Below are 13,712 nucleotides of genomic sequence, written 5' to 3' on the forward strand. Positions count from 1 at the left end.
GGCCACATGTGGCCCGCGGGCCTTGAGTTTGACACATGTGTTTTAGGGGCTCTACACAATCCTTATGTCAAGCTACTCCTGGACGGCATAAGCACTGTTCCTGGGCTAAGGAGAGAAATAATCTCCCTGTTCCTCAGTGGTCTAAACTACTCCCTTCAGATTAAAGTAAAGTTTGCATTTCATTTTGAAATCAAGTTCCCAGGAGGCAGAGTTGAGAGACACAGAATCCACACTGCTTGAAGTCTACTCGGTTTTGTGTTTTTATCCTCTGCATCTGTAAGCCATAATCATTCAAATTACAAGAAGTAAAGGGTTGAAATATTTCCTTTAATGTGTATTGAAGCAATATAATATGAGTTTCACTTTCTGAAATGACTGATTAAAAGCATTGAACTTTTCCACAATATTCAAATTTATTTAAATGTGCCTACCTGCTACAACTTTATACAACAGGTGGATGTATAAGCATTAACTCATGGCAGATGATGACAAATACCTGACATACTTTCCAGAATTTTGTCTTAAAAACTTTGTATAATTTTCCTACACTTCTGTGACACACTGGATGTGTGGCCATGGAGATGGGAGCCAAATGGTACAAAAGAAACCAAAACCCAAAATAACATCAGTGGAGGCTTCTTGTTACACTTACCAGTAACTATGTTAAAATCAATATATATATAGATATATAGATATAGATTAATATACGACAAAATACCATAAAATAAAATAATATATTACTATTATTATTATTCTCATAATGGCCATGAGAAATAAAAAGCATGGATAAAATTGGAAGTACTACAAAATTATTAATGGTAAAGAACTAGTGCTCCATAGAGAACTGCTTTGCAGAACTGTTATATGATAAGTTCGCTTGCCATACAATTCCCGCGTTTTTGGCGGGCTGGGTTGAGGTGACGTCACGCCGTAAAGTGGGAGGAGCTTGTGGGGCATCCGGAGGCTTGCGCGCGTACAGCGAGCAGCTGCGTAACGGTCTGAGCCGAGTTGATCTGCGGGGAGCTGTCGCTTCGTTGGGCCCAGGAGCGACGGGAAATTCACTGCCAACATGTCCGACGAGGAGCAAGAGCAGACTATAGCCGAAGACCTGGTGGTCACCAAGTATAAGATGGGGGGTGACATCGCCACCCGTAAGTTGATGAAAAAGCCGTTTGTGACTGGGACGACCTGCCCTTAACGGCCTGTCGCGCTGCCAGCTAGCGACGTTCCCCACGCAGTGGCAGAAGCAGCAGCTGCTTCTCCAGCTTCAGCCATGTGCTTTTACATTCAGGGAGCACATATGCTATCATAACCGACAGGCGAACAGGTGCAGCGCCTACAGTTTTATACAGCCAAGTTAGCCGAAGCTAGCTGGTGTAGTTCAAGGTTGATGTTCGGATTTTAAACGAGGGGAGCCTTTAAAACATTGTGAGATGCTAACAAACAAGCTAGCTCAGCTTGGTACATGGTTGTCCGTTAAACTAAACGCCAACGAGCCGAAAGATAAGAACGGAACCGACTGAGTCAGTCATTATAGCACGTACCTGAGTTACTGGTATCTTTTTCATTCAGTAACATTACAAATATGTATTTAAAGCCATTTGTGTTCACTTTTAATTTTAGAATCACTTATGCACCACGTTGAATGGCTCTTAACAGGCTAACATTAACTATAACATATGGAGAAATTATTTTTATGAAAATATTTAGGTCAGCAGACACATTAGAACTTAATGTTTTAAAATTAGTTGGGAGAAGTTTTTTTTTATACCTGGATGTCATGTTTGTTTGGCCTTTTTTAATAGTAAAACAAGAAACGCAGTTTAAGTAACTTCTCATATCACATGAATTGATTGTGAAATCAAGTAAAAAGGTGAACAGGTCCAAGCTTGTTACCCAGATTTTCCTAAATTTAAATATTGATGCATTTTAATATCAATTGTCTTATTTTGTCTTTTTTGTGACATTTACTTACAAGTTGGTTTAAAAACATAATTTATTTTTTATAAAAATAATATTTTGTAGGCATGGCTTGTCAAAGCTGTTAATAATCTTGAAATACTTGTAATAATACTTGTTAGTTTGCCACTCAAAAATACACTAATTTCTAGCCTTGTAGGTAAGCCATTCTGTGTCCATTTATTTTTCTTTGTGATTAAACATTTTTGGGAATTATTGAACCAAATAGTCATTAAAATTCTCAGATCTAAAATATAATTTAATTAAATATTATTCAATTAAACATCATTGGAAAACTCTGTGTTGAACCATCCATTTATTTCGCTTCAGATTCCTATATGGACCAGTTGACTTAAAAGAAATGTGACAGATTATAGCCCTGTTGGTATATTGTTCATTTTCGTCATGAACCTATCAGAGCAGGTACAAAATCATCCATATAAAAAAAAAATCATACGTTTTTCTTCATCAAAAAGTATGAAGCAATCAAAAGTACAAAGTGAACAGCACCCAACAAGAATATTCACTATTCTAATTAGAAAGTATAAACAGAGAATTATTTTTTTTCTCTCCATCTTCATTAGTGCACTTTGTAATGTGTTCTGGCAAAAAAAAATGGCTACACAGAATCTCAGACTACGTTTCACATCAGGGCTTGTATTACCTGCCTGTATTATAGCTGCAGGTAATTACGGTATAAAGCCGTCCTTTGGGGATTGCAACACAGACTGTTGAGCAGCAACACAAAGCTTTGGGTGGATGGATCACAGATTCTGTCTCCGCTGCAGTTCCATTACACCCATTCAGTATTTTGAAATACCATAACTTCTCATAGTAGTACACTAGCGAAGCTGTTGTCAACAGAACCCCTCATGTCCCTCAGTTTAACGGTGTCAAAGTCACACCAGTAGACCAGCTGCTGGGCTGACCCGCTTGTTAACTTGTGCGGTTTGTTTCCACACAGAGGCTCTTCGTAAGGTTGTGGAGGCAGCCAAAGCCGGGATCTCTGTGCTCAGCCTGTGTGAGGTGGGCGACGCCTACATCATGACCGAGACCGGGAAGGTCTTCAAGAAGGAGAAGGAAATGAAGAAAGGTGAGGAGACGGTGTCGCTTAAATGATCTCAGTCTGGATTGAGTTGATCAGCTGTTTTGAGGACTATTGATTGATTGAGATCAACTTGTGGATTGTTTCTAAATGAAGACTCCTCTCCTCTCTCTTCCAGGCATTGCCTTCCCTACCAGCGTCTCAGTCAACAACTGTGTTTGCCACTTCTCTCCCCTGAAGAGTGACCCCGACTACACGCTCAAAGACGGGGATCTGGTCAAAATGTAGGCGCCACACTGCAGTAATGTTGATGCTTCCAGCGTGTTTTCCTTCTTTATGTCCGTGTTTTATGTTAGAAATGTCTCTTTGTAGCTGACTGTAATTAGGACATTTCCTTATTTCACCCACTTCAACACATCATCAAGTTTAGTCTGGGAAAAAAAAACAAGCCCAGAGCATTATACTACCACCACTTTGTTTCTCTGTGAATATTGTGGGCTATTATTTATGCACACTAGTTTTTCTGTGATAAAACTACTATTTTTGCTATTGTGCCTTATAGTTAAAGTTTGGTTTGATCATAATCTAATTCTCCCACTTGGTTTTGAGAGGGTTTACCAAACCCTGAATGTATTATTTAGAAGAAAATAATTGTCTGTCAATCATACTCCTTGTCCAAAATATGGAGGACTGATTGAACACCACCGGCACCAGGCATAAAACCATCCAGCTCCTTGCTGACATGAGTTTATCTCGTCTTTTCACCCATTTTGGAGAAAACTCCAGTTTTAGTCATTTTAACTGATATATTATTTGTGACCGTCTTCACTAAGCCGTAGTTGGTATAAAGTGCTGCTGTTGTTTCGTCTGCTTCTCCTGACTGGAACATTTGTACAGCGAGATTATTTTTGCTCCTTCGTCGCCTCTTGGCTCTTTGGCTTTAGCTTAAGGATGAGAAGCCAACCAGGAGCTTTATATCTGGTTGAGCCGATTCGCTGTAATTGGCAACTAGTGAACTCGAGAAGCAAAAACACTGAGATTAATCTAACAGTGGTTCAACAAAGTCTTCATTACTTGGCCTGCAACAGTTTATTTGACTTTTAGGTAATATGTCCCATCAAAAGTTGACAATATTTTCAAATTAGTTATGACATTTTAGCTACACTGTGCAAAATGTTCTGTAGGTGTTTCGATAGAGGCTGTTGTTGCACTTACTGCCACCATTTATGTGTTAAATGTTCTTAATTTCTACCTAATTATTTATTTCAAGAAAGTGCATCGAATCAAATATATTTATTTATTTATTTTTTTAAGTCCAAACGTCATGTTTATGCATTTAGTGGATAAAGAAATCAAATATTTTTCAGTATTTGGCCTGTAAATTGCAGTCTGATTGGTGCATTTTGGTTTCTAATCATGTCTTTAGCATTCATAAGGAATTGTTTTATTCAGTATGTTGGTTACTGAATATACCCCCTTGTCATTGGCAGAATCGTATCTATTACAATACTCCAGCTGTTAGACTTCCAAAAAGAGGATTCATAGTGAAATAAAAATGGCAGCTAAACTTCAGCTCTAAATGTTCACACTCCTCCTTGTTTTTTGTTTTTTTTGTTTAGAGATCTTGGGGTTCACGTTGACGGCTTCATCGCAAACGTCGCTCACAGCTTTATTGTTGGAGCCAGTAAGGTGAGAGCTTTTTAAAAACAAAATCCTGTTTTTAGTCATGTTTCTGCGTCCTCTGGTTCATTGTTGCGGATCGGTTCTGTCGCCGCAGGAGAACCCCATCACAGGCCGAAAAGCTGACGTCATCAAAGCGGCTCATCTGTGCGCAGAAGCGGCGCTACGCCTCGTCAAACCCGGCAACCAGGTAAAACAATCGTGTGGCTAAAAAAAAAAGAATTCTGTGAAACATAAGGTTTATGTACGTCTTAATCTTAATCTCGGGTTTTCTGCTGCCTTTAAACTATTCAGAGCTGATTAGTTAACGCAACAGATCAAAAACGGCCTCATACGTAAAAATCGTAAAGATAAAATGCAGATTTTGTTATAAAATGTCTGATTTCGATTTTCTTTCTCAGAACACTCAAGTGACAGAAGCCTGGAACAAGATCGCACATTCGTTTAAATGCTCTCCTATTGAGGGTGGGTGTCTGCGTCGTCATGTAATGGGATAATGGTTATGCATTCATAACCTGTCAGATGATGTTTCCATGGCACTATATTTCATTCCACAATGTTCAGCATTATTCACTGCTTTTGATTTTGTGGTTTTTAAGGTATGCTGTCTCATCAGTTAAAGCAGCATGTGATAGACGGAGAGAAAACAATCATTCAGAACCCGACAGACCAGCAAAGGTACCGTCGTCGTCGTTTATTCTGAAAACGTTCACAAAGATTATTAAAGCAACGGATAAGATCTTCAAATATTTCTTCTTTTCTGATTGTATTCTCCAGAAAGGACCACGAGAAGGCAGAGTTTGAGGTACATGAAGTTTACGCTGTCGATGTTTTGGTCAGCACTGGAGAAGGGAAGGTAAGTCGTCTCTGCTCCTCACTGTTAGGCCTGTCACCATAACTAATGTTTCTGGACGATTAATCGTCCCAGAAGTTATCATGATAAACGATGATATTGTTTTGAGAGAATTTGCCAGTAATATAATGGTAATAATGCAGGAACACATTCTCAAATATCAACAAGCTTTAAATTCCAATGAACATTTAACACTGGAACTGGAAGACATTTTAAATATCCAAAATAAAAAAACAAAAGAGAAACGACTAATAAAATGAATTATGAAGTCTCAGGAAACAAAATTATCCTTCAAAAAATGGTATAGTTGAGACCAAAACTCCAGACTGAAGACTTTTATCATCCAGATAAAATGATAAATCATGAAATTAGAAATTATTGAGTTTGTTTCAATTTATCATGCGATTAACTGATTTGATTATTGTGACAGGCCTACTCACTGTCACACTTTTTATTATTATTAAATATATCACAAGGACAATATGTAAACATGTTAATTTTCACAACAGAGGGTAGTGAATTTCTGTGCAGTAAAACTATTACTCAATAAATCAATAGACAGGTGTATATAAAGATATAATCCATGTTTCTGTCTCATATTTGTGTGGCATTAAAAGGACTGGGAACTTTAGTTTTTCCACTGAAAGCTCTGGTTTGCACAATAAATGCCATGTGGGTGAAATTTTATGGATGATACTCTGATGTCCCATTCTCCTGAAGGCAGCACAGAGCTGCACCATCAGAAACCGACAGAAACGCTGAAGAGAAGAAGAGCTATGATTAATGTAGTTACTGTTCTATCCATGTTTTAATGCTGCAGAGCTCAGTCGTTTTGCAAATAGATCAAAGTTTAAACTGGCATGTTGAACATCTTTTATCTGGTCATTTTGTGGAATATTTAACAACTAGAAAATGGCAAAGAACAAGAATATTTTTTCCACTCTGATTGGCTGCTGTTAGGCTTACCGATTTTAAGATGAATATTCATTGCATTTTTCATAGACACCTGTGAAAATAATTTCTATTTCCATGACTTTTTTGTTCTCTGGGATATTATTTTGATGATAAATACAGAAACGAGCATAAAAATCAAAACATCTACAATAGTGATAGTAATATTAATAATAAAATAATAGTCAGTGCAAAGTAGCCTACAAATTCTTTGGTGGGGGGTGGAGGGACCTGGATATGGGATGGGGTCGCTGGCCCGAAAAAGGTTGAGAAACTGATTTAGTTGGTAATGTTGCATGTTCTAAATTACTTGCAAAAACATTGACTGAAAGGACTCTTATTTAATATTGAGGGATTTTTGCCTGTAAGACAAACCTTTAGGGCACAGACATTTTACATTTTGTTTTGCGTTGAAATGTACTGAAGTCTTATTTAAGTTTGAGTGTTTAGCTAATTGTAATTGTTAATTGTATCGTTAGTAGCAATTGTTTGCATTATTCAAAGACACTTTTTATTTAACTGTGGCAATAGCAACGTTCATTTCTATCACGACTATAAGTTTCAGGCTCAGGATTATTTATTTTTTTTGCTTTAAGCCCTGTCTAATTCACACTAAAGCCAATATGGAAAGTTAAACTCCACGTCTGGTTTATCTTCAGGCCAGAGACTCAGGTCTGAGGACAACCATCTATAAGCGGGACCCCAACAAACAGTACGGCTTGAAAATGAAGACTTCTCGTACGTTCTTCAGTGAAGTGGAGCGACGCTTTGATGCAATGCCCTTCACACTAAGGTCAGGAGGCAACATGTCACCTTTACCTCCCGTCTGAAGTGCTACATGTGCAGCAGGTTAATAAACGCCATCAATTCTTTAATCAGGGCTTTTGAGGATGAGGCTAAAGCTCGTCTCGGGGTGGTCGAGTGTGCCAAACATGAGCTGCTGCAACCCTTCAGTGTGCTGCATGAGAAGGAGGGTGAGTATCTTGCCTTCTGTTAGGTGTAGTTACGTCCTAGAAAATTACAAAATCACAATGTTAATTTCATAGATTGATATCACACAGAATCAAACGCTTTTTTAAGTGTTTTATTCTGCTAATTTTAATTTTAATAGCTTACAGCTAATGAAAACCCAACATTGCGTTTCTCAGAAAATCAGACTAATGCATAAGACCAATGAAAATGTCAGCCAAAGAATGACTAAAGTGTATTCAATGCTTGAAATACTTGATCAAAGCAGCGTGACTTGGAGAGAAATTGGCTTGTGGCTGCTTTAATTGCAGCCTTCAGGTTGTCTTCATTGTTGGTTTGCTGTGTCTGATTTTCTTCAGTTATCTCTGTTGCTTCAGCGCCTTACTCTACCAGGCTGTTTTTCCCTCCACTCAACTTTCCATTAATACGAGCAGCCAGTCTTCTCCATGATTGTGTAGTTCTTAACATGATATTTTTGCATAGAAATAGAACTTATTGATCTTGGTTGAAGTCCAAATTTTCAGAGAAATTAAAGTTGGGGGGTTTGCTTCAGCTTTAGGCTTTAATCAACATGAATACAATCACTTAGTGTGTAAAGAATCTTTACATGTTTTCCCTCTCAAATAAATTCCTATTTTAACAATATATGAATTTATTAAGACACATCTTTACTACCTCTACTATTATTTTTTTTTTTCCCTCCAGGAGAGTTTGTTGCCCAGTTCAAGTTCACAGTGCTGCTGATGGCCAACGGGCCTCATAGAATCACAAATGGACACTTTGATCCGGAGCTCTACAAGTCGGAGCACGAAGTTCAGGATCCAGAGCTAAAGGTGAGTCTGAAATGAGTCATAAAAGTTTCAACTTCTCATAAATCGACATTATGCATCCTGAATTTCTCCTCCCTTCTCAAGGCTTTACTACAGAGCTCTGCAAGCCGTAAAACACAGAAGAAGAAGAAAAAGAAGGTAACGTCTGGAGTGATGTGCAGTAAATTCTGGCACAGTGTTGCTTTTTGCTACTTTCAGCTGAAGATAACTAGTTTGTCAGTTTCCATATAACTTTAACCCTCCCGTGTCCTCCAGGCGTCAAAGACGGCAGAAAACGCAACTGGACAGCTGACTGAGGACACAGAAGCACCAGAATAAACAAAACTGCCTTTCCACACATGCAAGACCCCAAAGACAAGGGAGACAAAACACGACAAGTTTTCCGGAGCGCTCTGCCAATTAAGCAAATTAACCTGACAGGTTTATTTAGAAATACCTGCATTTGATCAATATTTGGCTTAACCCTTTGCTTTATTAATTGATAGAATCACTGGAGAAATGTTTCCTTTTCTTCCCTAACTTGGTCAAGGAATGGAGGGAAAATGAGCATGTCATTTTTTTTTTCCCTCTATGTGCATCAGACGTTTTTTTTCATGCAGTTTTGCCTTTTTCTTTTTGTATGAAAATCACCAAACTGAGTTTTAAACGTGATTAAGACTTAAGTTTTTGAGCTCTGCATAGAATTTCCTTTTGATTTATTAGTTAGAAAATAAGCTTATTTTGGTTGCTTTTTGCAGCAAAGTAATTGTAATGCATCTCCACTTGTTTCTAGTTCACAAACGTGTTTAAAACATCGAAAACTGGAGTCAACCCAAATTATTTTCCTTGCCAATATTATGCAGTAAAGGATTATATATTAAAATAAACATTTATATTTTTATTATGGCCAGATTTTTCTTTGAAACGTCGATGTTTTAATCCCTAGATTTTAAAAAAGCTGAACAGAGAATATTTTAGGTGTACAAGGAAAGGAAGTGGAAACAAACCTGACTTTAGGGAACAATCTGCTACATTTACTGCCATTCCCCTTTTTATGGTGAAAATAAACATCTATACTTTGTGATCTAGTTTAAAAACTGAGAACTTTTCTACCATTTACACCTGTAACACACTTTAGTCTTATGAATCATGGAGACTAAAGCTGTTTTAAAGTTTTGGAAAACTTGTCTGAAGACGAGTCTTCAGTCGAGACAGAGCTGTACGATCATTTCATGTCAGTTACCGTTTTGAGGTCTGAGAGAAGTGTTGGTTCATATTTGCCCACAATGAAATGCGTTGGGAGAAAAGCACAATGCTGCTTTTTCAAGCTCAACCACTGGGCAAGTAACTTTACACCTATGAAATGGAATAAAATGTTTTCATACACATCTGGTTTTCTTTGTTTTGTTCACCCTCAGGTTGTATAATAAAGAATTATATTTTTATACAGGTTAGGAAATGATGCTGAAGACTGTTGAGCACTTTGCAACACGAAATGTTTGAATAACAGGCAATTTCTTCAAATACAGTTTTCAGAGTATTTAATCTCCCTTTGAGCATGGAAACAAAGTTTGTAAGATAAAATTAATGAAAAAATATTAATTTTAATGTATTCTATGTGTTATACCAGTTGATATACTCTAGAAAATGTATACATTTCACCACCAGACATTCACTTACAGAAATGATCCATGAAACTTGCTTAAGTTAATAGGTAATTCCTAAAAGCTTGTAAGAGAAAATCACTTTACCTGGATGTGATTTACCTGTATATATATCTCGGATATATAGCATATCTAAACCTGTAAACATTAAGATTCCGAACAAACAAGGTGCACTTTACAACCACGATCAATTTAACTTTTATAACTGAATAGAAAATAAAAAACATTAAAATACAGAGTGAGATAAATCTTTACAAGTTAACATGATTTTGTTTGAAAAAAATATTTTCAAGAAGAAATCATTCAGCAATTTTGTAATAAATTTGCTTTACTTTTAGAGAGAATGGAAAAGAAAGATATTTGGGTATTTATTGTTTTTCTTTAAAAAGGCAGGATTTAGAAATAAGTATTTTTATTTCTAAATAAAAACATTTTTAACGTTTTGATTTCTAAATAAAACATCTATTTCTAAATAAATGTTAATGGGAAATTTGAGTGTTTCTTAAGTTATTAATACATTTTTGTCTATAAAGTGACAGTAATTTATGATCAAAGTCTTATCATTCCTTTAATTAGTAAAATCATAGCAATGTGAAACTGAGCAGTCTAAGCTAACCTTTAGATTTTCTCTGTATGTTTTGTCGACTAGCAACCGGAGCTGAGTTTTTTAAATTAAATTATTTAACCGTTTTAATAAATAAAATATTTTATAAGAAAAGTTATAGTACAAATGTTTATACACATGATAAAAGCCAAACAACAGAAACCGAGTTCTGCTTTTAATTTCTGAGCCGCCAGATTTTGATATACTTAATACTAAAACTATAGTACTCTCCTTTCCCGCTCATACTTCATCCGCCAAAAATGTCCCGTTTGTCCCGCAATGAATCCTGGGATACGATGGGCAGCGAAGGATACACTATTCGTCCTTCAAATCTGGGGAAAACAATGACAAACTTTGTGGGCCGCATTTAAAGGAGCCTTCGTTGTATCGCTTTGACTAATCACACTTAAAGTGCGGCCTCCGAAGGATGTAGGCACTGAATTTTATTGGACAAACCCTACATTTCCCTATGCGCCCTGCGCCAGTCTGATGTGACGTCATAAGTTAATAAAAGTCGCGGCCCTTCGTCGTCACATCCTCTTTCCGTTGCTCTTCTCGCTTTGAGGTATGGTGGACCGTTTCACCGCGAACGAAATCCAAGTTAATCTTTGATATTTACAAACCATCTGCAGTTGCTAACCAGTTAATTGTGTCATTTTTACAGAAAAATCTCCACACGATGAGAGCCAAGGTATGATAAGGAATTCAATTTCTGTATTTTAGATGTTTGTTTCTTCTCGCGTTGCTATGCTGCTAGCTTGTATCTTAGCTTGGTTTCCCTCGCTTCTGATTCATGCCCAGTAGACAAACAGGATAATTTAACCTTAATTTATGCCGAATGTGTGATAGTTATTTACCTGTAATGGTTCAAAGTTAAGTAATTCCACCCAACGGATATTTATTTGAAAGAAGGCCTGTGCTACTTTCCGTGCTACCGTTAGCGAAACCATACGAGTTACTCCATTGATGCCATGTGTTTTTGTTTTTTGTGTTGCAATAGAGAGACTTTAAATTTTTAATATTTTATTAGAAGCACAACGTCATCCTTTTCAAGCTGCCGTTAAAATGTAAAATGTTTCAAACGTAAACGGTTTTTTTTTCTCTTCTAGTGGAGGAAGAAGCGTATGCGCAGGTAAGCGCCCACTGCATGCCTACTCCACCGTGATTTTTAGTTTTTTATATATATATATCTCGGTGTAGGGTTTATTTCTATGGGGTTAGCTTGCTGTGGTAGCTAAAGCTGAGCACGTGCAGTCTATTTTATCTACATTTAATTTGAGATGACATTTAAAAAGTCAAATAAAAACACCACATGCATGTTACAAATGAACAAAATCAGGGAATTTTTAATATTTTATTCTGCAACTGAAGTTACTCAAATTGCATCAAAGCACATTGAAAGTTGACAAACACTTGATCACATCATGGAATAATTTCAACATCTTTTAAATGATTAGTATAAAACTTAAAAGGAAATGTTCAAAACATTATGATGGTTGGAATTGATACTAATTACTTGAATCTTTTATTCAGCCTAAAATTGTAGTCTATACTTTTGTATATAAAAGAAACAGCAATTGAGGTTATTGTAGCATGAAAAGCTCATTATGCGTCAATGTTTTATCAAAGTAAACCCTGCAGGTAAATTTTGCTAGGAAGACTAAAAGCAAATAGGTAGCATTTGAGCAGCCAGTACTGCAATCAGAAATCTAACAAGCCCAGCTAGGACTTTCTGTACAACCGTTACTGAACACAAATTAGAGTATTTTATTAGTGGCTCATTTTAAACTATTTTTAGGAAGTGAAAAGTATTGATGTGCCAAGACAATTTGATCATTTAAATACAAATTTAACTTTAGGGATCACGACTATCCAGAACAGACTAATGGGACACTTGTTTTTAAAAAGTGACCATTTTATACACCTACATACCATTCACATATTGTTGTTTTGTTTCTTGTCACTTTGGTTTGGTATTGCTTCTTGTTTCCACTTAGATTTTTACTTGCTTGAGGCAGTTTATATTGGTGAATTATTACAATTGGTGATCCCTGAGCTAGTTGAGCCACAGAAAATTTGTTCACGTAATGAGGTTTCTTTACAGTAGCTAAGTAGATTAAAAAAAATTTCACCGAAGTTCTTGCTTTATGAACATTTTTATTGTTCATAAATGTTCTAGAGATTCAGAGTGAGCAAAAAAGCACAATCAATAAATTTATTTTGACTGGACATTTTCCTCAAAGCTGCTGCTTTATTTCCAACAGGCTGAAGCGTAAAAGGAGAAAGATGAGGCAGAGGTCAAAGTAAGCCCTCATCGCTGCCAGCTGTGATCCATCTGAGGTTCTCCAGATCTACAGACCCATTCATCCAGGGAGTGGATCACTTCGCGCATCTACTGAAATTGTGGCCAAGTCCTGACTTTCCATCGGAGGACAACTTCCACCGGGCCAAGCTGTGGATGCGTAACTGGAGGAAGGCAAAGATACTGGAAGGATATCAGAAGTACAGCTGCGTTGTTCATGGACCATAATACAACTTGTTTTCCAAACTGTCATGTGGTGTATTGAACAATAAATGAACACTGTTAAGTTTCCAAACAGTTCAGCCTCTTTTATTGTGTCAATATTTAGCTTCAAAGAAATCATGGCACTTAAGTTAGCCCTCTTGAGGGGGTGTGAAAGCTTGACTGGAGATGTATCAAAAATAGTGTAGGTACAGCTCCAAATTAGATTAGAAGGTAAAAACATTTATTACAAAGTGAAATATTGCAACTTTATTGTAAAAACAATATACTGAAGTAACAAGGTGTAGCAGAACAAACACTCAAGGTTTCCTGGGCCTCTAAAATGGTCTGTTTGGGTCAGGACAATCATTTGATATGACTAGGAGTTCATAGGCATTGATGACTCCCTTCCATAAAGACGGTAAACCTGAGTGCGTAAAGGTTCAGCAATGACTGCGACCTTGACAATATTTTCGAACAAAATCCATTCAATTGGAGCCTGTTTTATATGGAGTTGATTGAAGTTAATGTATCAAGAGCTACTATGTTTTGAGGAAATCCTCCATAGGGTTAAAAATATGCTGAGCAGAGTCCTGCTTTTAAAGTTTGTATTTCACTTACAAAGGAAGGTCCCAGAGTTGTAGAGTCCATACTGCTTGAGGTCCAGTGTGAATT

The 13,712-nt window shown here is 36.9% G+C and overlaps 1 protein-coding gene and 1 long non-coding RNA gene across 2 annotated transcripts; both read left to right on the forward strand.

The window, feature by feature from the left end:
- Positions 1–952: 952 nt before the first annotated feature.
- Positions 953–9,654, forward strand: pa2g4a (proliferation-associated 2G4, a). Its single transcript, XM_007559649.1, has 13 exons — positions 953–1,151; positions 2,924–3,052; positions 3,183–3,288; positions 4,624–4,693; positions 4,782–4,874; positions 5,086–5,149; positions 5,284–5,362; positions 5,462–5,540; positions 7,148–7,281; positions 7,368–7,462; positions 8,163–8,290; positions 8,372–8,425; positions 8,543–9,654. Exons 1-13 carry the CDS (start codon positions 1,070–1,072, stop codon positions 8,603–8,605), a joined length of 1,176 nt encoding a protein of 391 aa, XP_007559711.1. The 5' UTR covers positions 953–1,069; the 3' UTR covers positions 8,606–9,654.
- A 1,381-nt stretch (positions 9,655–11,035) lies between these two features.
- Positions 11,036–13,133, forward strand: LOC103143205 (uncharacterized). Its single transcript, XR_476766.2, has 4 exons — positions 11,036–11,099; positions 11,199–11,225; positions 11,644–11,666; positions 12,799–13,133. It is a non-coding gene; the product is annotated as an uncharacterized LOC103143205 (long non-coding RNA).
- The last annotated feature ends 579 nt before the right edge of the window (positions 13,134–13,712 follow it).

The sequence above is a fragment of the Poecilia formosa genome, unplaced genomic scaffold, assembly GCF_000485575.1.
Source record: "Poecilia formosa unplaced genomic scaffold, Poecilia_formosa-5.1.2 Scaffold106, whole genome shotgun sequence".
Classification (NCBI taxonomy): domain Eukaryota; kingdom Metazoa; phylum Chordata; class Actinopteri; order Cyprinodontiformes; family Poeciliidae; genus Poecilia; species Poecilia formosa.